Below are 25,115 nucleotides of genomic sequence, written 5' to 3'. Positions count from 1 at the left end.
AACCCTTTCATTCCTGCAATCATCCTTGCAAACCTCCTCTGCATCCTTTCCAATGCCAGCACATCATAAGGAACCCAAAACTGTTTACAGTACTCAAGGTGAAGTCTCACTGATGCCTTATAAAAGTCTCAGCATCATATCCCTGCTCTTGTATTCTAGATCTCTTGAAATGAATGCTAACATTGCATTTGTCGTCTTCAACAATGACTCAACCTGTAAGTTAAACTTTAGGGTGTTCTGCACAAGGATTCCCAAGTCCTTTTGCATCTCATATTTTTGGATTTCCTCCCCATTTAGAAAATAGTCTGCACATTTATTTCTACTAGCAAAGTACTTTTCAACAGTGTATTTCACTTGCCACTTTCTTGCCCATTCTCATAATCTGTCAAAATCCTTCAGCCTTCCTGTTTCCACAACACTACCCGTCCCTCCACCAATCTTCATATCATCTACAAACTTGGCAACAAAGCCATCTATTCCATCATCTAAATCAGCATAAAAAGAAGCAGTCCCAACACTGACCCCTGTGGAACACTACTCGTCATTGGTAGTCAACCAGAAAAGGATCCTTTTATTCCCACTCGCTGCCTCCTACCAAACAGCCAATGCTTTATGTTAGTAACTTTCCTGTAATACCATGGGTTCTTAACTTGGTAAGCAGCCTCATGTGTGACACCTTGTCAAAGACCTTCTGAAAGTCCAAATATACAACATCCACTGCATCCCTTTTATCTATCCTACTTGTAATCTCCTCAAAGAATTCCAACAAGCTTGTTAGGCAAGATTTTCCCTTAAGGAAACCATGCTGACTTTGTCCTATCTTATCCTGTGTCACCAAGTACTTCATAACATCATTCTTAACAATTGACTCCAATATCTTCCCAACCACTGAGGTCAGACTAACTGGTCTATAATTTCCTTTCTGCTACCTTCCTCCTTTCTTAAAGAGTGGAGTGACATTTGCAATTTTCTCATCCTCCGGAACCATGCCAGAGGCCAATTATTTTAGAAAGATCATTACTAATGCCTCCACAATCTCTACTGCTACCTTTTTCACAACACTTGAGTGCAGTTCACCTGGTCTGGGTGAGACGTACCTTTAAGTCTTTCAGCTTTTTGAGCACATTCTCCCTTGTAATAGTAACTGCACTCACTTTTCTTCCCGAACACCCTTCAACACAGGGACACTGCTAGTGTCTTCCACAGAAGACCGATGAAAAATACTCATTTAGTTCATCTGCTGTCTCATTGTCCCCCGTTATTATTTTTTCTGGCCTCATTTTCTAGTGGTCCTATATCCACTCTCATCACTTTTATTTTTAATACCCTTGAATAAGCTTTTTCTGTCCACTCTGATATTGTTTGCTTCCTTGCTTTCATATTTCATCTTTCCCCTCCTAATGATTCTTTTAGTTGCTTTCTGTAGGTTTTTAAAAGCTTCCCAATCCTCTATCTTCTTCCTGCTTTGTTGTATGCCCTCTCTTTTGCTTTTGCATTAGTTTTGGTTTCTCTTATCAGCCATGGCTGTACTATTTTGCCATTCGAGTATTTCTTTGTTTTTGGAATACATCTATCCGGAAACTTCCTCTTTTTGCCCAGAAACTCACAACATTGCTGCTCCGCTGTTATCTCCGCCAGCATCTCCTTCTAATTTACTTTCTCCAAATCCTCTCTCATACCACAGTAATTTCTTTTACTCCACTGAAATACTGCTACATTAGACCTTAGTTTCTCCCTATCAAAAACTCACTCTCCTGAGATCTGTTATCAACCTGATTTTCCCAATCTATCTGAATGTTAAAGTCTCCTGTAACTATCATAACATTTCCCTTTTGACACACCTTTTCTATTTCCTATTGTAATCAGTTGTCCACATCCAGCTACCGTTTGGAAGCCTGTATATACTGCCATCAGGGTCCTTTTACCCTTGTAGTTTCTTAACTCAATCCAAAAGTTTCAAAGCCACACCACCCCCTCTGCCTACCTTCCTATCCCCCTGATACAATGTGTAACCTTGGACATTCAGCTCCCAACTACAACCATTTCTCAGCCACGATTTAATAATGGCCACAATGTCATACCCGACAATCTGTAAAAGTGCAACAAGATCATCCACCTTATTTCCTATACTCTGTGCATTGAGATATAAGACTTTGAATACTGTATTTGCTACCTTTTTTGGTTCTGCATCCCTAATGCACTGATACTCACCCTGCTGGCTGCAATTTTGTCCTATAATTTGCTTGTCCTTCATGACAATCTGACTGCACACTATCTTCTTTTTACCATCTGACCTATCCTGAGTCCTTTCACCCTGCTTCCTATCTTTCTGCCAAATTAATTTAAACCTTCTCCAACAGTTTTAACAAATCTGCCCTCGAGAATATTGGCCCTGCTCAGGTTCAGGTGCAATCCGTCCCTTTTAAACAGGTTATACCTCCCTCAGAAGAGATACTAATGATCTAAGAACCTGAAGCCCTGCTCCCTGCACCAGCTTCTCAGCCCTGCATTTAAGTGTCAAATCATCCTGTTTCTACCCTCACTGGTGCGTGGTACAGGCAGCAATCCAGAAATTACTACCCTGGAGGTCCTGCTTGTCAGCTTTCTGGTTAGCTCTCTAAATTCTCTCTTCAGGACCCCTTTGCTTTTCCTTCCTATGTCATTGGTACCAATATGTACCAAGACATCTGGCTGCTCTCCCTACCCCTCCAAAATGCTGTGGACGCGATCTGGGATGTTCCTGACCCTGTCTTAGATCACATTTCTTACTCATTCTGACGTTTGGCCTGAACACTGAGTTGCTGCCACTTTGGATATTTACATTAACGAGCATGTTTACCTAATAAAGTGGCCAATGAGTGTATCTCCCAGTGGTTTATCCACTTATGCCAGTGATTTGCCACTTTATGAAGATTTTAGGCTTCAACCAGAGCTGGAATCACTTAACAAACTTCATAGCAATTGGCCACAAACCATGAGTTAGTAGGGTCCTTAGCCTACTGTTTGTGGATTATTTGGGGAAAACAGGAGCTGGCTTTCTCCTGATAAAGTAGCCCGCTGGCACTCTCTGCCCAAGTTCACACACATATAATGGAAATTCAGAAATATGAATGGTACTTACAGCAGTTACTTTAGAAAGAATTTGACCAGATAAAGACAGAGAAATGGAAGGTCAAGAACTCGGATCAAAAAAGAGAGAGAAAAGTTATATTATTTTGCAAAATTTATCTTTAGAATATGAAAGTCTGGCTTACCTCCTATGAGAAGCATAGTTTCCAGTGATATGCCCAGAACCATCACATCCAGGAGTTGGACATCTATCAATGAAAACATAAGAACAGCAAATTGTTCAAATGCACCTCGTATCTATAATAGCATTTACAAGTGGAATTTACAGTCTAATACTAAAGTAGCAGGATCATTAAAATACAGTTCTGTAAAAGTATTAAATAATTTATCCAATGCCAATGTGTCTAAACTTCAGCTAGACAAATTGCACGGGGTATGTTGTGAATATTAGACTACTTTTGGAACATTGGACATCATTTAGTAAATTGTTACAAAAACAAAACCATCATACTGATGTTTTCATTATTTACAGAGATTGAACTCCATGTAATTTTCCCAGCAATTACCAACAACATCCATTGCTTAAATGAATTGAATGTACAGCTATAACATTTCTGTAAATAAGTTTTACGGGATTCTACAGGCTACCTGGCTTAGCATTTCATTGATCCAAAGCAACTTCGCACTATCCCTCTGTTCAGGTTTAGTCTTTTCTCTTTGCTACTCACACCATGACACTCACATTCAAGTCAGTTGTGTTGAGGCGGCCAGTTGCAAGCTAATTTATAATCACAACCATGAGGGTGACTAAAAGAGAAACTTTATGGAACTGAGTTATGTTAAAGTCATAACACTAAAAGAGAAATCTCATTCGTGATTGACATTGTTGTGGCACTGTGGAATTGCTCATGAACTAATTTGAATGCAAACTGCAACAAATTACCAATTTGATGGTAAATCCAATGCTGATTAAAATACTCATACAGAGACAACTAAGCTAAGTATTCAATCAAATTGCTGAAAATTAGTTTGGAATAAGAAAGGGATTCCCTGATGGAGGTCATTGCCAGAAGAAGCAATGAGAAATGGATCTTAATAGAAAAGCAATACATAAATATATATATCGACTTGTGTGAGTTCAATTCTTTTAACTGCAGATTGCCAATTAATTCTTGTAGTTATTGGTTGAAGCAAATCCAACATTAATAGAATAAGACTTGTAATGACAACATGAAGACTTTATGCATGCACTAATGCCAATTAAGCCTTACTTTAATTCTTGGGAGCTGGTGGCCATCATACTTCGAATACTTTTGTCTGCCAAAGGACAGCCGGATAGACTGCAAGATACACAAGGCAGCAAAATCAATTCATGTCAAGTCAATCCAACATTTCATACACACATATGACACAACTTGACAAATGTAGAGAAGAAATGGTTTCACTGCTGAATTGCTGACAGATTCATGCCAATAGCTAACCCTCTGAATATTTTAGCATTTAACTTAATCATGGCCTATATATATAATATAATATATATTATGTATTATATTATATATATATTATATATACACACACACACATATATATAAGGAATTTGATTCTTAAAGCATTACACTTGCTTCATTACTGTGGACTCAGTTTACAATAATTAACTTTGAAAATATATTTGTAGCCAACATTAAATTTCAGTAATATAGTAACATAATATAATTAAAGATAACTATTCTATGTAATTAATCATTTACATTACATTTCCTGATATAAAAAGGGAAATGTTTACAGTTTATTCATGAAGTATTGACAATAAAGCAAATTTATTTCTACTTAAATAATATTCCTATTCTTCATAACATCAGCCCATGATCTTAATTATTATTGTAAAGAATTCTGTAACAAACATGCTGCAAACTGTCAAGAAAATTCAATTGTCAAAGGGTTAACATGCATTTTTTTTTGCAATTCACTTGACAGCATTGTTCAGGTAAGCTGAAAACAATAAATTGAAAAGACAGTATCCACCATGAAAAAGGAAGTCACACCTTCTATGTGAGGCGTAATTACCCGTGACATGACCACTCCCATCACACCCTGGTGTTGGACATCTGCCACCAAACAAGAAAACAGCCAAAAATAGTAATTAAGTTTTTAGAAAACTTTTTTTTGATATTTCATTGTTTCCAGTTTAGCTTCACTGTCTGCAATGGTTTGCTAAGCATCCTAAGGAAAAACTGCAAGAATGATGCAATTACCAAAATGATGCTTTACTTAATCTTAATATAGTGCAATTAAAGTAAGAAACTTTATCCACCAAGAAAATTTGGGAATTGAAGATTTTAAAAAATCATGCTGCATATTTTGTTGCATGCTACCAAAATACAAAGAAGAGTTTCCTTCAAAGGGATATTTAGCAAATAAAATCAAAAGGGAAGATGACACTATTCTGCTTGCTTACGTTATGAGATCTTTTTTGTTGATGTCCTTGCATTGTCCATATTTAGGTTTAGGACTTGGTATTGTGACCTCTCCAGGATACCTTCGCTCTTCCAGGCTTTCCTGAAATGGATCCATATCTTCTGGCTACAGAAAAGTGAAAATTATTATTGGCTTATGTTTGTGTATTTTGTATGAACATAATCATGAGCAACAACAGCTGCTGTTCTACCAACCCCTCTTACATTTACAATGGCTAGAAAATCAAAATTAAATATTTACCATCCACCATACTTCATTTTTCCTGTAATCCCTTCTCTTGTACACTAAGAACTCTTCAGAAAATTTTCAACATTAAAGGTCTAAATTTTGTAGACCAATTAATGATATATTGACTGCTATCAACAAGCAGCTAATTCAGAAATTATGTAAGAACAGCAACTTTCTAGTGCTTACTCACCATTTATGCAATTGACAGCCAGCTATATATCATAATTTAGCCAGGTAAATAGCATAAAATGTTATTTATTTATTGATTTATTTATCCTTGTTATTTAGAGTAATTTATGTATTTGCACTGCACTGCTGCCACAAAACAACAAATTTCATATCACTCACAAAATGCTGGAGGAACTCAGCAGGCCAAGCAGCATCTATGGGAAAGAGTAAATAGTTGGTGTTGGTGTTACAGGCCGAGACCCTTCATCAGTTCTGATGAAGAGTCTCAGCCCAATATGCCGACTGTTCACTCTTTTCCATAGATGGTGCCTGGCCTGCTCATTTCCTCCAGCATTTTGTGTGCATTACTTTGATTTCCAGCGTTTGCAGATTTTCTCTTGCCTGAAATTTCATATAATCTAAGCCAGTGATATAAATTAGATTCTTATTCTCAAATCTGTGGTTTATTTTAAACTTGAACCATTTCTCCATTTGCCTACTAGTGTTGCCTCAGAATGCTAAGCTTCATAAAGAGGCATGAGAGAGGGGCTGCCATAGTTCATCAGAAGGGGATACTAGCAGGGATGATTGCAGAACAGCCATGGCTGGTCTTTCTGGGAGTAATTTGGATTTTGCAGGATAGATACATCCCGAATTTGAAGTAGTATTCTAAAGGAAGGATGACACAATCATGGCTGACAAGTGAAGTCAAAGATGGCATGAAAGCAAAAGAGAGGCCACATAATATAGCAAAAATTCGTGAGAATTTAGAGGACTGGGAAGCTTTTAAAAACCAGCAGAAGGAACCAAAAAGCCACAAGGAGAGAATTATGAAGTTAAGATAGCCAATAATATAAAAGAGGATACAAAAAGTTTTTTCAGATATATAAAGATAAAAGAGAAGCAAAAGTGGATATTGGACTGCTAGAAAATAATGTTAGAGAGGTAGTAATGGGTACAAAGAAATGGTCGAAGAACATAATTAATTTTTCCGTCAGTCTTCACTGTGGAAGACACTAGCAGTATGCTGGAAATTTGATAGTGTCAAGGAGAAGAAGTGAGTGCAGTTGCTATTATGGAGGCAAAAGCACTTGGGAAGCTGAAAAGTCTGACTGTAGATAAGTCACCTGGACCAGATGACTAAACCCCAGGACTCTGAAAGAGGTAACTGAAGAGAATTTGAAGGCATTAGAAATGATCTTTCAAGAATCACTAGCCACTAGAATGCTTCCAGAGAAATGAAAAATTGCAAATGTCACTCCACTCTTCAAAAAGGGAGGGAGGCAGAAGAAACAATATTATCGGCCTGTTACCCTGACTTCTGTAGTTGGGAGGATGTTCGAGTATATTATCAAGGATGAAGTTTTGGGATACTTAGAGATACATTGTTTCCTTAAGGGGAAATCTTGTCTGATAGATCTGTTGGGACTCTTTGAGAAAATAACAGGCAGAGGAAGACAAAGGAAAATCAATCGATGTTGTTCACCTGGATTTTCAGAAGGCTTTTGACAAAGTACTGCAAATGAAGGTGCTTAACAAGCCAAGAGTTCATGGTACTACAGCAAACATACTAGCATGTATTGAAGATTAGCTGACTGGTGGGAGCCATAGAGTGGGAATAAAGGAAGCCTTTCCTGGTTGACTGCTGGTCAGTGGTGGTAATTCGCAGAGGTCAGTGTTGGGAGCAGTTCTTTTAACATTATATGTCAATAATTTGGGTGGCGGCATTGATGGCTTTGTGGCCAAGTATGTGGACAATGTAACGATAGGTAGAGGGGCTGGTAGTGTTGAGGAAGCAGGAAATCTGCAGAAGAACTTAAACAGATTAGGAGAATGGGCAAAGAAGTAGCAGATGAAATATAATGAATGGAAGTGAATTGTCATACAGTATGTTACAAGGAATAAAGACATAGACTGTGGAGAAAATTTTAAAAATCAGAAGCACAAACGGACAGCAGTCTTTGTGCAGGATTCTCTGAAGGTTAACTTGCAGGTTGAGTCAGTGGTAATGAAGGCAAGTGAAATGTTAGCATTCATTTTGAGAGGTTTAGAATATATAAGCAAGGACGTGACGCTGATGCTTTATAAGGCATTGGTCAGACCGCACTTGGATTATTGCGAGCAGTTTTGAACCCCTTATCTAAGAAAGGACCTGCTGGCATTTGGAGAAGGTCCAATGGAAGTTCAGGAGAATGATTCTGGGAATAAAAGGGTTAACGTATGACATATGAGGAGTGTTTGATTGGTCTAGGCCCGTACTCACTGGAGCTGGAGTTGAGGGGGATCTCACTGAAACCTATTGAATACTGAAAAGCCCAGAGAACATGGGTGTGGAGCGGATGTTCCCTACAGTGATAGGGGTGGGAGTTGGTCTATGACCAGAGGGCACAGCTTCAGAATAGAAGGACATCTATTTAGAACAGAGATATGGAGGAGTTTCTTTAGCCAGTGGACAGTGAATATGTGGAATTCATTGCCATAGACAACTGTGGAGGCCAAGTCATTGTGTATATTTAAAGCCGATGTTGATAGGTTCTTAATTAGTCAGGGTGTCAAAGGTTATGGGGAGAAGGCAGGAGAAAGAGGTTGAGAGGGATAATAAATCAGCCATGATGGGATGGCAGAACAGATCTGATGGGTCGAATGGTCTAATTTTGCTCTTACGTCTTAAGGTGCTATTGTAATTATTATTGGAAAGTCCGTTATCACCTCTGGTTTGGAAAAGGGAACAATTTAATGTACTGAATTTTGTTTCAACTGGTATTCAATGTTGCAGCAGCATCTTCATCTATGCCAATAGTATCAATAGCAGCTAGAAAGTCCAGTGAGAGACAGGAACTTTTCATCAGCAGTCTGAAGTAATTTAGTGGGTTGATGCTGATCAGTAGGCTAGCTGTAGAAGACTCAGGTTATAGAGAAATGTAATTCGATAACATCCCTGAGCCCATACAGTTGAATATACACTGATGAAGCCACCATGGAAACCCAAAACATGATATCTTAGAATTAGTTTAAAAAAATGGTGGTGTATTTCCTTGTATTTATTCCAGTCAGTTTCAAAGTAAACCATATGAATTCAATATACAGTACACCATGTGATTGGACGGTTTGTGTTGTAGTAGGTGCGAAAAGAACATTAGCAAATATATTACAAATGCTTGAGTGAAGCTTCAAGCTGTAAACAATTTCTAATACAAAAATAAGTTTTTATAAAGCATAGCTTAAGTATATTCATATTCCTGATGATCACATTGACCACCAGCTTAGAAATCAAATTATTTAGGATTTTTAATTGGTTACTGGTAGAATCTGCAAATCTTACCAAAGCTCTGCAGTGGACGGATTTTGAGATTTCCGCTGCTGGCTGTGCCAAATTTTTCAACCTGAGTTTAATAGCTTGCATCAACCAAGACAACGATGTTTTGCCCTCACCTCTGTCCCTCTGCCCCTCAACACAGGAGCCCCTCAGGGCTGTGTCCTAAGCTCCCTCCTTTACTCTGTGTATACACATGACTGTGTCACCACCCACAGCTCCAATCTGCTAATTAAATTTGCTGACAATACTACATTGATTGCCTAATTTCAAATAATGAGACAACCTACAGAGAAGAAGTCATCACCCTGACACAGTGGTGTCAAAAGAACAACCTCCCCCTCAATGTTGCAAAAACAAAGGAGCTGGTTGTGGACTACAGGAGGAATGGAGACAGGCTAACCCTTATTGACATCAGTGGAGCTGGGGTTGAGAGGATGAGCATTTTTAAGTTCCTTGGCATACACATTACCGAGGATCTCATGTGGTCTGTACATATTGGCTGTGTGGTGAAAAAACCAAAACAGCATCTCTTTCACCTCAGATGGTTGAAGAGGTTTAGTATGGGTCCCCAAATCCTAAAGACTTTCTACAGGGGCACAATTGAGACCATCCAGACTGGTTGCATCACTTCCTGGTATGGGAACTGTAATTCCTTCAATCGCAGGACTCTGCAAAGAGTAGCGCAGACAGCCCAGTGCATCAGTAGATGTGCACTTCCCACTATTCAGGACATTTACAAAGACAGGTGCGTAAAAAGGCCAAAAGATCATTGGGGACCCGAGTCACCCCAACCACAAATTTTTCCAGCTGCTTTCATCCAGGAAACAGTGCCATAGCATAAAAGCCAATACCAACAGGCTCCATGACTGCTTCTTCCACCAGGCCATCAAACTGATTAATTCACGCTGCTATAATTGTATTTCTATGCTATATTGATTGTCCTGTTGTACATACAGGACTGTCTGAAAAGAGGATGCTGTCTAAGTTGCATGCTATCTTGGACAATGTCTCCCATCCACTACATAATGTACTGGATGGGCACAGGAGTACATTCAGCCAGAGACTCATTCCACCGAGATGCAACACAGAGCGTCATTCCTGCCTGTGGCCATCAAACTTTACAACTCCTCCCTTGGAGGGTCAGACACCCTGAGCCAATAGGCTGGTCCTGGACTTATTTCCTGGCATAATTTACATATTACTATTTAACTATTTATGGTTTTATTACTATTCATTATTTATGGTGCAACTGTAACGAAAACCAATTTCCCCCAGGATCAATAAAGTATGACTATGACTATGACTATGGCTGTTATCCGACATGCCAAGGCCGCAGCCTAAGAGTTCGGCTCGCCTTTTGGAGGCCTAGGATCTCGGGGATCTGGAGACGGGTGGATCGAAGGTCGATCTCCCGGACCAGTGTGTCGTGGGAGCTGGAAGATCATTGGCTGTGTGCCCGGAGACCTGAATTCTTTGGGCACAGAGCTCAGAAAAAGCAATGCAATGGACTCTTAATATTGTAAACCAGTGAGCTGTTTGTTATTTCTCCTCTCTCACTGTGAAACGGAAACATCTCTTTCCCTCCTATTAGGGAGAGAGAGAACCTATGGTATGTTGAATACTGGATGAATGCGTAGTCTTTGGAGTACTGCAAGTCTGTGTCTTTGATGTTGCTTTGCTCATGCTTGAGTGCTCGGTGGTGGGCGCTGATGATTTAATTTCTGCCGGTGAGGGATGGGGGGATTGTTGCTAGCTGCCGCTTACGCGCAGGAGTGGGAGGATCTGGGGGGGACTTTGGGGTTTTAACATTTAACTGTCATTCATTCTTTGGGGCACTCCTCTGTTTTCATGGATGGTTGTGAAGAAAAAGAATTTCAGGATGTATATTGTATACATTTCTCTGACATTAAATGTACCTTTGAAACCTTTAAAACTATTTATCACAAACCTCTATAAATTGTATATTGCACATTTAGACGGAGGCATAACGTAATGAATTCTACTCCTCATGTATGTGAAGGATGTAAGAAATAAAGTCAATTCAATTCAATTCACAGAAAATGAAGAGACTGAAAGCAAGTTTGAAAAGTCATTAAAATTACCTCACATTCTTCATGACTTCACAGTTAGTTATATATTTTCTGTATAAAATACCTCTAAGTGTCTTGAGTTGTAGTTGTGTTTAAGGCATAGGTGTCAAATTAAGGATGAGCTTTGCAGCAACATGTTTTTCTCATAATTATAAATGTGGCATGCAGCCTGCCAGGACTTTGAAACTCTTTGAAGATGATTAAATCTTATAGATTATAAAATACCTCATTATATATGCCTCTTGAACGTTCCATTGTTAACCACAATTACAATTAAGGTACATGCTTAAGATATAAAAAAAGACTCAATTCATATGCTTTGCAATGCACTTATAATTTTAATAATACACAATTGTGTTTTTGCTGGCTCTATGCAATATGGTGAACATTACCACTTCTGCTGGTAAGGCATTATATGAGGGTAATGAGGCCAGAGCTTCTCTTTCAAAGAGATATCCAATGGCTTGTATTTCATTCTTGATTTAATTTCATGCTTTTGTTGATTAGGTTTTACGTATTTTTTCTCATTGAGTTTAATATATTAGTTGAATTTTATAGCTGGTAACCCACATGCTCTCTTATCTCTGAGACCTGAAGTTAACTTCAAGCAAGATTGATGGATGAAGTGACATTTTCCTCTCCAAGATGTAATGGTCAAATGTGAAAGGAGTTTATTCAATACACGGAAAGTTCAGACCCACAGAATGAAATGTAAACACACGGCCAATCTTACACAGATACCTTAAAATTAATTTGTTGTTATGAGGCTGTTCCAATACTGAAGATAAAAACTGTTGCAAGACTGTACTATCAGTTTGTTTCTTGTGACTGTGAGAATATTTAATGGTAAACAGTTTTATGCAAATACATGATGTCTATCATTAATCCTTCGCAAGCTAATTAAACTATCCTTCAAGAACCTAACAGTACTAATACAAAGTGCCTCTACAAATTCAAGATCTGTACCATAAGCCCACTTTTCAAAGTGTAGTTATGTGCATTGAAACAGGGGGTGCCTTTCACTGAGTTGATCTCCCAGCACTACTTGATTTTTGTCTTTCTGTATGTCCCTGGGAACAACCCATAGATCAGCGAATCCTCTGTTATTTAGCCATGTGGGATGAACAGAGACACAAGCCCTTGCACCTATCTCCACTTCCTCTTTGCAATTCCACAGTCCAAAACTGTGAGCGACTGTCTTGTTCCCACTACGATCATCTCTGGTACAGTGCATGGTGGGAGTGGTGTTTTGGGCATGCAGGAAATAAATGGAAGATTCCTCTCACCGCCAGCATGAGAGGTCTTGGTGCCTGTTGGTGAGATTTGGCGATGAGACATTCTGCCAGATTGGCTGGACAGTCTTTTCAGGGAACCACCCCACTATATCTGTTGCGTCTTTCTCCTGTGTTCCATGCTGACCACTGCCTGATCAAAGGTGTTGGCCCAAAGGAACTTTTCCATGAAGGACAGGCAGTGCAGCAATGTGTAGCTGACAGCGATGATGCATGGCAAAGTGGCCAGTCCTGTGCTTTGCAACAGTGGGGACAGATATAACCTCGGCACATAGTGGGTTCCGCACATTGCCTGAAGCAGCCACACAGAAGGGTAGTCATCAGGATGAAGGAGACTTTGGGTATGTTTCTGCCCCCATTGTCTAGGGACTTGTGTATCATGACCCATCTGACCCACAGCATCTTGGACCCATAGTTTAACGAGAAGACAGCCCAAGTGATATCCAAGCTAGAATAAGGAGGAATGGGCCACCCTTGTGCCAAGTACAGCAGTTCCGAGGGCTCCTCACACCTGATGACTAGGTTTTTCCCTGTTATTGAGAGGGAGCCGTCCTCCCCACAGCCCGAATTTCTGCCTCACCTTCCCAATCCACTCTATTCAATTCTTGTTGCATCTGAGCCAGAACCCCAGCTCCTTCATAGAATCAGAGCTAATAGTGAAAAGGACACTGAAGAGGTTGGGCCAGTTGTCAAAGAGCATAACCTCACTTTTTGTGCAGTTAACTTTGGCCCCTGACTCAAACTGGTTGCAGAATTTGATGAATCTGTGAACTGACCTTGGCTGTAAGCTGAAGACAGTGATATCCATGTAGAGGGAAGTTTTCACCTTGGTCCCTCCACTGCCCAGCGACGTCACCTCTCTCATGCTCCTGTCCTTCCAGATGGATTTGGCAAAGGTTCTATACAGCACACAAACAAGACAGGGGAGAGTGGGCAACTCTGCCTGACTCCAGACTTGACGGGGACGTTATATGTTCCCTAACATTGGTTTGGATTTGGACAGCACTACAGATGTCTGTGTAGAGCAGATGTATCTTATTCCTGACGCCCTCTCCAAAGCTCATTTTGGAGAGCACGTTCATCATGTATGTGTGTGATATTCTGTTGAAGGTTTATCCTGGTCCATGTTTACCAGGCAGGCATCTACCCCACCCCCCCCATGTCTTGTACATAGATGATGCCATATCTGAGCAGTGCAAAGCTGTCAGAAATCTTCCTGCCAGACACAGTACAGGTGCTAGCTAGAAGCAAGACATTGTACACTTCCAGCAGGTCCAGGCCCACAGAGCTGAGAATAATTCAGCCAGTAAGCTATCACTACCGGGAGTTTTATTTGAGTTGAAGGAATGGATAGAGCCAGTTCCTCCAAAGTCAATAGTTGGCCCAACTCTTTTGCGTGCTGTGGTCTAATACCTCTGTGTAAAGGTCAAGAAATTCTGGGAGGCAGTGCTGTTTGTGTTGTTCTTCTTGTGGTTTCAAGGTTGTCCAATTTCAAAACACATAATTGACATCCACACATTTCCTGCTCCCTCAACATAAAAGGTCAGGAAGGTGAGGATGTCCACAATGTGCTTATGTGGATTGAACATGAACCCTGAGGTCACACACTCCTTCTGAGTGGAGATAGTGAAAAGAGGTTGCAACTTCAGCAGTGACAGTGGCACCTTGTTCTCTTTCCCCTGAAAATCCTGCAGCAACTTCTGCCATCCCGCCACATTCTTGAAGGTGATGCTACCGGTGAAGACTTGGATGTGAAGATGTCCTTCATATCAAACTTGCAACACTCCAGGAGAACCTTCCCAATGAACTGGTCCCTGGTGAAGGGAGTCCACATTGCTGAGATCCTTCACTGCCACTCTGATAGTGTTTTGGATGCCCTACTGATGTATCATATCTATAGCCCTCCTGACTGAGCTGAAATGTTTATTGTTTTATTTTTGTTTTATTTAGAGATTCAGCACAGAACAGGCCCATCCAGCCCAATAAGCCATATCGTCCAGCAACCCACTGATTTAACCCTTGCCTAACCACAGGTCAATTTACAATGACCAATTAACCTACTAACTGGTATGTCTTTGGACTGTGGAAGGAAACCAGACCACCCAGAGGAGACCTACGTGTTCATGGGAAGGACGTAGAAACACCTTAGAAAAAGATGCCAGAACTGAACTCCAAAAGCCAATGCCCCGAGCTGTAGTAGCGTCTCACCAGTCACTCTGCTACCATGGCACCCTTAGAGGAAAGGTTGGTTTCCCATTCAGTATGAGAACCCACATGAGTGTCAGCAGGTTAAGCTTTTATCAGTGTCACTTGACCATGAAGATTTCATCTTATCTACTGTTTTCAATGTCAGTGTCCGTGGAGACCCACGGTGAATCAGCACCCACAGGCACTACACTTGATCTTAGCCAAAAGCCCAAAGTATATTTTGAATGGATTTGATGTGCTTATGTACAGAGATGAGTTAGGCGTATGACAGTGACATCACTCAATGTGGCCTCGCTCACAGGATCAGGCCTTCAGCAGAGGGTGGAAATGGGAAGAGGACTCACCACCTGAGCCAATATCAAGATATTCAGCAATAAAGTGAGGCACTGAGTCAACTCAAATGGTTTGGATGACCTCTATCTGAAAATAGAGGCCTGTTTGAGCGGAAAACTGAAACCTAATGAAAAGATGTCCTGACCTCCATGAATCCAAACCAGATTCAGATAGTCAGAGACATTTTCCCAGGGCAGTAATAACTGATAGGAGAGGGCATAATTTTAAGGTGATTGGAAAAAAGTATGGGGGGAAAATGTCAAAGGTAGGTACTTTACACAGTGGAATGTAGGAGTGTGGAACATCCTGCTAGTGGTAGAGCCAAATACATTAGGGACTTTTAAAAACAAAACTCTTAGACAGGCTCATGCATGATAGAAAAATGAAGGACTATGTAGGATGGAAGGGTTAGATTGATCTTAGAATACATTATACAGTCAGCACAACATCGTGGGCCAAAGGTCCTGTACTGTGCTATAGTGTTCTCTGTTCTAATTAGGAGCTTACAAAAAAAAGTAGTCATAAACTTATTGTGCTGCATTCTAGCATGGAAATTAGGACCAGGAACAGACCTATCAACCACTCAAGATTGTTTCTGCCATTTAATAAGATTATGCCTCATCTCATTATAGCTACAATTCTCTGTCCCTATTTATCTGTGGTAATTTTTTGTTTCCATGCTTATCAAGTATCTATGCTCAAATATCAACACGCACAAAATACTGGAGGAACTCAGCAGATCAGGCAGCATCTATGGAAAGGAATAATTTCAGGCCGAGACCTTTATTTCCAGAATCTGCAGAATTACTACTTCCTCCCACCCATTGAGTAGGAGTATTCAAAAGCCTCTCAACCAGTTGAAAGTAAAACAAAAATCACCTCATTTCTGTCTTACATGGGTAAACACTCATTTTGAAAAAGCATTCTTGTGATTCTCCCAGAAAGGAAAACATCCTCTCCATATCTATCCTTAAGATCTTACATGTACAGTATATTTCAATCAAATCCCCTCTCACTTTATTAATATCTGATAGATACAACTCTAGTCTACCCATGTTAAACCTACTTGTGACTAAGAGGGCATGTGCAAAAATGAAACACAAAATATCTGGAGATTTATAAAGTCAGGAGCCTGTAATAATAGTGTGGGCTGATCCTACCAGAATTTGAAAGCTTTGCCAGAACATCAATTTGCTATAACATTATGCTGACTCAAATAATTGGTTTTCATTGGGTTCAGGCTTGGTAGCCAAATTCAAGGCTGGGAGGATGTATGGGAATGAACTCTGCTCTGGGTGTCTACCATTGCCAAGGCAATATTCCATCATTAATCAGAGAAATGTGCAGCCCATTCTTATCATCATCACTTGAAGATGATGAATCTGCTCCCTAGCAGCACTGGTGGTGATTCACAAATCAGTGCATCTCATACAATTTTGTAACCAACACACTGTTAGCTGTGACTCATAATTCTACAGCACTCAGTGCACCACAAACCATCTATGTTAGCAATGATTCCCCTTTAGCTTCAGTTCAAATGAGTAATAATCCATTGTACCATATCCTTTTCAATTGATCTTTTAACATGTGAAACATTTCACAGGCCATAATAATTTTAGTGGGGACATCAGTAGTTAAAACTACTCATTAATTTCAAAGTGCAATAACTTCATCCAGGGCATAAATTTCAGAGTGCCTCAGTGTGTTTAGTAAATTCCTGACCAGTCTGAGAATTCCATCATCTAGGTTTCCTGTGGGAATCTTACGCTTCCCTTATAGACCCTAAAGACAATCAACGTGAAGGCATTCATCAATCAATGACCTCTAGAATCATGAGCAATCAGTTCCATTTTGGATACTGAAGAAAACATGTAGGCAATTTATAATGGCTGTTTTTGAGTCTCTGTTACTCTTACAACAAGGGCTGGATATCCTTCCTTTGATACATGTTGGTCACTACTCCTGAACTTCTGGAACTTCTGCATGAGTGTCAAGGGCCTTGCTCAGTCGCACTATTGTTAGAGCAGTGGCCAAGGGCATAGAATGTTATGTATCAAGTGCTAGTTATTAGATTATCATTGATGGATACTCGATGGTAGTTATGATTGTAGTGGTCCAAAGGGCTTGGTGTAGGACCCTACACTCAGTGGCCACCTTATTAGGTACCCCCTGTACCTTACAAAGTAGCTTCTGAGTGTATGCTTGTGGCCTTCTGTGGCTGTAGCCCATCCACGTCTGGGTTCGACAGGTTGTTCATTCAAAGATACTCTTCTGCACACCCACACCACTGTTGTAACACGTTTATTTGAGTTACTGTTTCCTTCCTGTCAGTTTGAACCATTTCGGCCATTCTCCTCTGACCTCGATCATTAATAAGGCATTTCATTAATTCACCCACAGAACTCAATGTTTTTTGTTTATTTCACCAGTCTCAGTAAACTTTAGAGACTATTGTGCATAAAACTCCCAGAGGATCGGCAGTTTTTGTGATACTTGGAACTACCCTGTCTGACACCATGAATCATTCCATGGTCAAATCACTTAGATCGCATTTCTCCCCCATTCTAATATTTGGTCTAAACAACAACTGAAGCTCTTGATCATGTCTGCATGCTTTTATCATTGAGTTGCTGCTATTTGATTGGCTGATTATATATTTGCGTAAGAGCAGACGTACACGTGTATCTAATAAGGTGGCCACAAAGTGCATGACTCAAGTGTAATCATTTAACTATTAAGACTGCAATAAACAGCTTTCTTCACAAACTGTCTTGTCTAATAGCCATTTTTTGAAGATGTAATCAATATTTCAAATGAAAGTAGATGTCGTAGATATCTCTGAAATTAAAGTTAGACCTGGTAGGACCCAAGTAAATGCTTAGAGCCATATAATTTTTTTAAGGTTTCATTGAAACGATTTAAATCAAAATTATTTTTGTAGGTTTCCACAAAGTTTTCATTGAATCTGGGTAATCATCAAAATATTTATCATGTTGGTAGAGATGGAACAGAGAATAGTTCCACTGTTGGGGCTGTAAGATTTTTCTCCGGATGATTGTTGTAACTTGATAAGTATTTCAAGGATTTTTAAATACTTAAATATCAAAGACAGGTTGCTTAATCCAAGTTTGTGGGAATACTCCATTAGGAGCTATCAATATTACAATAAAAGTCAGCTAAAGAATGAAAGAGGGTGAGAAAGGTCACAGTGAAATAGCTTCCTCTGAATGCTACAAAATGGCAGTAGATTCAATGGTGAAGTGCTTGAAAAAAAAGCTTCCTCAAACTCAATTTCCAAGGCATAGCAACTCAAAAGATACACCTCACTCGCAACCAGAGCAACATGTTCATGATTTTAGAAAGCACCTATATTTTAAAGTTGTTAACATAGCATTGAGTACACAGTGTTCAGCTGAGAGAAATAGATGAGATCAGAAAATAGGAAAAAGTATAGTGCATTGCATGAGAGTGATCTCTAATGTACAAATGCCCAAGCTAATACTGGGAATATGACAAAGATCTCCAGGACAAAACAGGAAGTGGACTTTGCTATGGAAATACATAAACAATGACAGCACAGAAAACATTTCAATGAGAGATTTTAGACATCTAACATAAATTTGGGGTTCCTAGGCAGATTGACATCAGAGTTCCTAAATATGGATATTGCTCCTCAGAAGAACTATTGTGTCCATGACAATATCATAATTCTTGTGTACATGCACAGTCTTTCACCCAGATCTAGTCATTGCAAATAACCCAGAAATCCTTAAAGTAATGGCGTGTAGTGGCCACAAAACGATTAAATTTAACTACCAATATGTTCTGACATTCTGTTATAGTGATGATAAATGCTTTGAATAATGTTAATTGTTCATATTTTAATAAATGTAACATGAAGTTCCTTGAATGGAAAAGTGTTGAACAAAGACTTGGTCTGAAGTTTTGCAACATCAAAGTCAACAAGTGCAACAGAGAGTCATTAATGCATAGAAGGCCACATGACTTAATGAAGTTCATGCTGGCTCTCTGTACAGCAATCCAGTCAGTTCCTTTCCTGTACTCTATCCGCATTGCCTTGCAAGTTTATTTCCTACAGATGTCCTTTTGAAATCATAGATTATCTCAGCATTTACCAGCACCGTAGGCAGTAACTGCATCATCAATTCTTACTTCATAAAAAAGTTATTCACTCCACCATGCATTCCTCTCACAAAGTTTCATTAAATCTACACCCATTAACCCTTGTAATATTAGCTAATGGGGAAAGTATTTTCCTTGCTTCCCTTATCTTAACCTGTTACAATCTTTTAAGCCCCCTTCAACTCTCTCCTCCGTTCTTTTGCCTCCTTGGAGAATGACTGCATCTTTTCCATGGCTTTCATCCATCTGCACTTTTCTCCAGCAATATGGAATCCAAGCAACTTATTCACTTGAAGCATGACCTACCTGACTATTAACTTTCACCCCATCCATTACCTCAACTACCCCCACTTCTGCTATCATTTTATCAGCAATCTCTTCCTAACTAAACACCAATATCCTTGTCTCTTCCCCTAAACATGTAGCACCTTCTTCGCTCTTAATACAAATCACCTCAACTTTCATCATTCTTGCTAAATATGATGGAGAAAGATTTATCCTTCAGTCTGAAATGTCCACTTTCTATATACTCTTGCTCAAATTGTTTCATTTTGTTGAATAATCAGCATAACTCTGCCAATAATTAAAGTAATAGAATATATATTGCATCCTGTCATTAATGAATACCATGAAATACTTTAATACTATTACTAGCTTGAAAAATGCATTAAAATGTACATGAAAATATGAGTAAACTATGATTTCCTCAAGTCAGGTCATTCATAACTCAGGGAGCTCATGTACATGGTGAAGGAACCCACCTTTGTAGCAGAGAGTAATGAGAGATGGAAGGGATAAGAAATAATAATTAAACTAAACTCAGCAAAACATAACAGGATACAGCTTTTGACTAAGCCTTATCTGAGAACATCACAAAAACTGGCCTCCCATCCATGCTTTCTATCTGTACTTCTCACTTTCTGAAGCAGCCAGCATAATCAAAGACCCCATCCATCCCTGACGTTCTCTCTTCTCCCCTCTCCCATTGGGCAGAAGGTCTAACAGAGTAAAAGCACATATCACCAGGCTCAAGGACAGCTCTACACCACTACTGTAAGACTATTGAATGGTTCCCTAGCACAACAAGATACACTCTTGACCTCACAATCTACTTTGCTATGATCTTGCACCTTATTGTTTATCTGTACAGCACTTTCTCTGCAGCTATTTCATTTTATTTTGTATTTTATTTTTGTTTTACCTGTTTTAACATAAAGCACTGTGTAACGATTCGATTTGTATGAACAGTATGCAACACAAACTTTACCACCAGTTCCAATTCCAGATTTTTAATGAAAACTAATAGTTTCCTAAGTAAATAACGCCTTTAAACCATAGAACCATAGAACCATAGAAACTACAGCACAGAAACAGGTCCTTTGGCCCTTCTTGGCTGTGCCGAACTATTTTCTGCCTAGTCCCACTGACCTGCACACGGACCATATCTCTCCATACACCTCCCATCCATGTATCTGTCCAATTTATTCCTAAGTGTTAAAAAAGAACCTGCATTTTCCACCTTGTCTGGCAGCTCATTCCATACTCCCACCACTCTCTGTGTGAAGAAGCCCCCACTAATGTTCCCTTTAAACTTTTCTCCCCTCACCCTTAACCCATGTCCTCTGGTTTTTTTCTCCCCTTGCCTCAGTGGAAAAAGCCTGCTTCCATTCACTCTATCTATACCCATCATAATTTTATATACGTCTATCAAATCTCCCCTCATTCTTCTACGCTCCAGGGAATAAAGTCCTAACCTATTCAACCTTTCTCTGTAACTGAGTTTCTCAAGTCCCGGCAACATCCTTGTAAACCTTCTCTGCACTCTTTCAACCTTATTTATATCCTTCCTGTAATTTGGTGACCAAAACTGAACACAATACTCCAGATTCGACCTCACCAATGCCTTATACAACCTCATCATAACATTCCAGCTCTTATACTCAATACTTTGATTAATAAAGGCCAATATACCAAAAGCTCTCTTTACAATCCTATCTACCTGTGACGCCACTTTTAGGAAATCTTGTATCTGTATTCCCAGATCCCTCTGTTCCACTGCACTCCTCAGTGCCTTACCATTAAGGTGTTCTACCTTGGTTTGTCCTTCCAATGTGCAATACCTCACACTTGTCTGTATTAATCTGCCATTTTTCAGCCCATTTTTCCAGCTGGTCCAAATCCCTCTGCAGGCTCTGAAAACCTTCCTCACTGTCTACTACACCTCCAATCTTTGTATCATCAGCAAATTTGCTGATCCAATTTAAGATTTAAGATTTAATAAAATTTAAGATAATTTTGTGATTTTATGGGAATTATAGAACTGAACATGTGTGAAGTTTGACAAATCTTTGTGATTTTGTTGACTTCATAGTTCTGCTGTGTAATGTGTTACGGTGGAATAGAAGGAAGGAATCTTGAGCTGCCTGCTCTGGACCCTCTTGTTGATCTAATTTTCTTAGTGTGCTCTGACATTTTTCTTTGGGATATCTCTTCAGAATGTGAAGACCTGCTTGATATGAATGGTTTTTCTTGACTCTTGACCAGAAGTAGATGACAAACATCACTAATCTGAAGTGTTAACTCTGTTTTCCTCTCCATTGAATTTCCTTCAGCTGTTGTTTGGCAATGTAATTTTCTGTCTTACCCTAAGAAATCAGCACCATTTGACAAACATACATAAAAGACCCCTCCATCCCTGACATTCTCTCTTCTCCCCTCTCTAGCTACAGAGAAAGTGCTGTGCAGACAGACCCTTTTACGAAAACAAACCTTCTTGTTAACTTTGTTTCTACTGCTGGTAATGACTTTCAGCTCACATAAACCAGCAACTACTTCACCAAGATTTAAAGAATTCAATGCCTGGGCATCTTCAGTAGGTCTACCCTTAAAAGGTGAAAACAGCAGAGGTCTCCCATGCACTGGTGCTGCCAGAAGCTCAATGGAACAAAGTGATCTTCATTGATACGGCGTGAAATCACTTTTTTCCTAATCTGTTAGTGAAGAAGCTTCCATTCTGAAGCTGGATTCATGAGGTCACTCAGTAAGCTACTGATCTGCATCTGTACTAGGCTTCTGATCAGCTGCAAATATGCCACTAGTTCTGTCTTTTTTTTAAGTACTTCAGAAAAATGCCTCTTTGGCTGGTGTGATGTTGGGGTGATGGTTGCACTGAGTGTTGCAGTGAGGTGTGCTGCTGAGACAGCTTGAATTGCTGCTCTTTGGATTATAGATCTTTTCCAAAAGTTGCCAGTGCAAATAGTTGTATATATACTGCTATTGCTACAGACAATCCTTGCTTAGTTCACATACACAACACGAATTTACAACTGTGTACAGCGATGATCAGTGAACATTATATGGCTGAGCATAGATTTACATTTCTGCCATGTGGTTTATAGATTTTGAGCCAAAGTCCTTTACGATAGTACCTCCAAAGGGTGCATGGATGGATTGCTAACTTCCTTGAACTTTCCATGCTGTGAAATTTCCATGAGAGATGGGAAATTTTAACTGAATCAGTGAATACCTTGCACTGCTTATTTTCAGAAACAGGTGTCTTGCAAAGCTTACCTGAGTATAAAACATCTTCACTAAAAACGAGGTAAAATATTGCTTGAAGGTATCAGAGTGAACTTCAGTTTGCAAGGTTGTTTATGTCAATAATATGATCAGTTGTTAGACTTTCTACAGTCCAGTATTCCATGTCTTAATTGTCTGAGCCCTCACCTGCTGGTTCTGAAAGCATTAATTGTTTTCCTTAATGCCTTATTTTTAGCAGTTTGATTTGTGCTAAGATAGTAATGATATTAAAAATAGCCCATCTGCACCTGGAATTTATTTTAATTGGCACGAAGCTACCAACAGAAACAGCAGGTTAGTTTATTTACACTAATTTTCATTTTTAATTTAACCCTTTTTCAAGTGTGCCAACTTCCCTTCCCTGTATTTCTGGACAATTCTAGTCTGGAACAGTGTGCAACACTATCATATCTATCTCAGATGTTAAACACTTTATTGCACTATTGGCTCCGTCACTCATCACAGACATTGTGCATTTCACTATTAATATAGTTCTAATCTGGTGCAAAAGTTACATTGTACTATAATTGTACTAACGTAGTTGTTTCAATGCCAATAGTAAGACAGTTTCTGATTGGAGAGATGCTTGTATGCGTCTCCCTGTGTGAATGTACATGCACTCTAAAGAGAATTACAAAGATCTTCGTGTGATAATGAAAAAGTATAAAACAACCATTTTAATTTTCATTTAAAGTACTGGCTGTACACTAAGAACAATCAAGCAATGCTTATTAAAAATTTACAACTCAGTGAAGTTGAATGTTGGCATTGACAACCAGACCAACTAAATAGTAGAAATCTGCACTCTTCTATAGTTAATTGTCTAGAGAAGCAGATATAACTTTCACACAGAAGAGCAACAAATAGAGGGCGAGAACCTGTGAATATATTTCACCTTTCATCACACCCCAAAACAATTTGCAATCATTAGATTATGTTTAAAATAAAGTCAGTTTTTCCTTGTATGAAATAATGTAATGAGTTCAGGAATAGCAAGCTTCTGCAGCAGCGGTGTGATAATCTAGTTGAATGATGTTGACAAAGGGATAAGTATTAGCCTGCTGAACTCACCTGCTTTTCTTCATACAAAGCCAAATGTCAGTTTATGTACATGCTGGTTTAGCCTGCATTTGCGTAATGTTTCAGCCAAAAGCTAGTGCACTGTTCCCTCAGTGATGGAATTTCAGCCTAGATGATGTCCAAGTGACATAATAATCACCATTTCTGGACTTAATGATTCTAAGGTTTAATGACTCTGGATGGCAGAGAGGCAATCATTTGCAGCCATATGTGCATAGCAGTTTGGGGCAGCATCTGAACTGTGTGATTTTTTTCCCCTAAGGTAAAGTCATGCCAGTCAACAGAGTGGAATTTTCATCTATCTCTGACAAAAGGCATGCCTGAGAAAATTGATATGATATTCTAGGAACTCTACTGACAATGGCTTTGGAAGACCCAGTGAATTGAGGCTCCAGGAAAAGCCCCAAAAGAGTAAGAGTTTAATTAATCTGCAGCAATGTATTGTAAATTTTCTTTAGAAACATCCTGAATGTTCCATTGACACATTATTTCACTGTATACTCAAATAAGACAGGAAAAATGAACAAAAAATAAATTAAGAGACAGAGAAGCAAGGACACAACAAGGAAAAGCAGGAAAAAAAGAGAGATGCTTAAAAAAAAATTCAACAACAATGGAGGGCTGAGATTCCACATTTGCAACTGTTCATTTTCTAGCTATGAGAGGTTGATTGTTAGTCATTAACAATGATCATATTATTAAAAGGTACCTCTGGTGTTAATTACTAGACCTAACTTTCTGTGATTAATTTAATGGGCCATGAATGCTGAAAATTCATGAAACAGAGGGAGGTTAAGTACAAAGAGATATTTTTACACAGTGGCAGAGTGCCATCAATTTCCAGTAATTCACAGTTTTCAGGGTATCTTTCCCAAGCTGCAGATCATTTCAAATATTAATATTGCTGTATTTAGCCTACACATTCTTAGTTTTCAAAAACCTCTGGCTCCTCTTTTACCTCAGTTCCCTAATCATTATTAATGGGTCCATTGGATAGACAGGTTACATAAGGGTCAGCTGTTAAACACAAGAGATTCTGCAGTTGCTGCAAATCCAGAGTAATGCACAAAATGCCGCAGAAACCCAGCAGGTCCAGCGATATCTACGGAGACGAATAAATAGTCAACCTTTCGG

At 39.3% G+C, this 25,115-nt stretch overlaps 1 protein-coding gene across 11 annotated transcripts in view; it reads right to left on the bottom strand.

The window, feature by feature from the left end:
* The window catches only part of LOC134340857 (myelin transcription factor 1-like protein), a 441,621-nt gene that overhangs the window by 55,319 nt on the left and 361,187 nt on the right, over positions 1–25,115 (bottom strand). For 9 of the 11 annotated variants that reach the window (XM_063038433.1, XM_063038472.1, XM_063038496.1 and 6 more), the window contains 4 exons: positions 5,525–5,649; positions 5,112–5,174; positions 4,341–4,409; positions 3,255–3,317 (listed from right to left, as the gene is read on the bottom strand). In XM_063038433.1, coding sequence (XP_062894503.1) covers positions 3,255–3,317; positions 4,341–4,409; positions 5,112–5,174; positions 5,525–5,649 — 320 coding nt within the window. The remainder of the gene's footprint in view (positions 1–3,254; positions 3,318–4,340; positions 4,410–5,111; positions 5,175–5,524; positions 5,650–25,115) is intronic. The other 2 variants (XM_063038480.1, XM_063038489.1) reach the window with 1 other exon arrangement.

Source organism: Mobula hypostoma, chromosome 2 (assembly GCF_963921235.1).
Source record: "Mobula hypostoma chromosome 2, sMobHyp1.1, whole genome shotgun sequence".
NCBI classification, from domain to species: domain Eukaryota; kingdom Metazoa; phylum Chordata; class Chondrichthyes; order Myliobatiformes; family Myliobatidae; genus Mobula; species Mobula hypostoma.
Note: the sequence above shows the minus strand (reverse complement) of the source record. Positions and strands in the feature narration are given on the sequence as shown.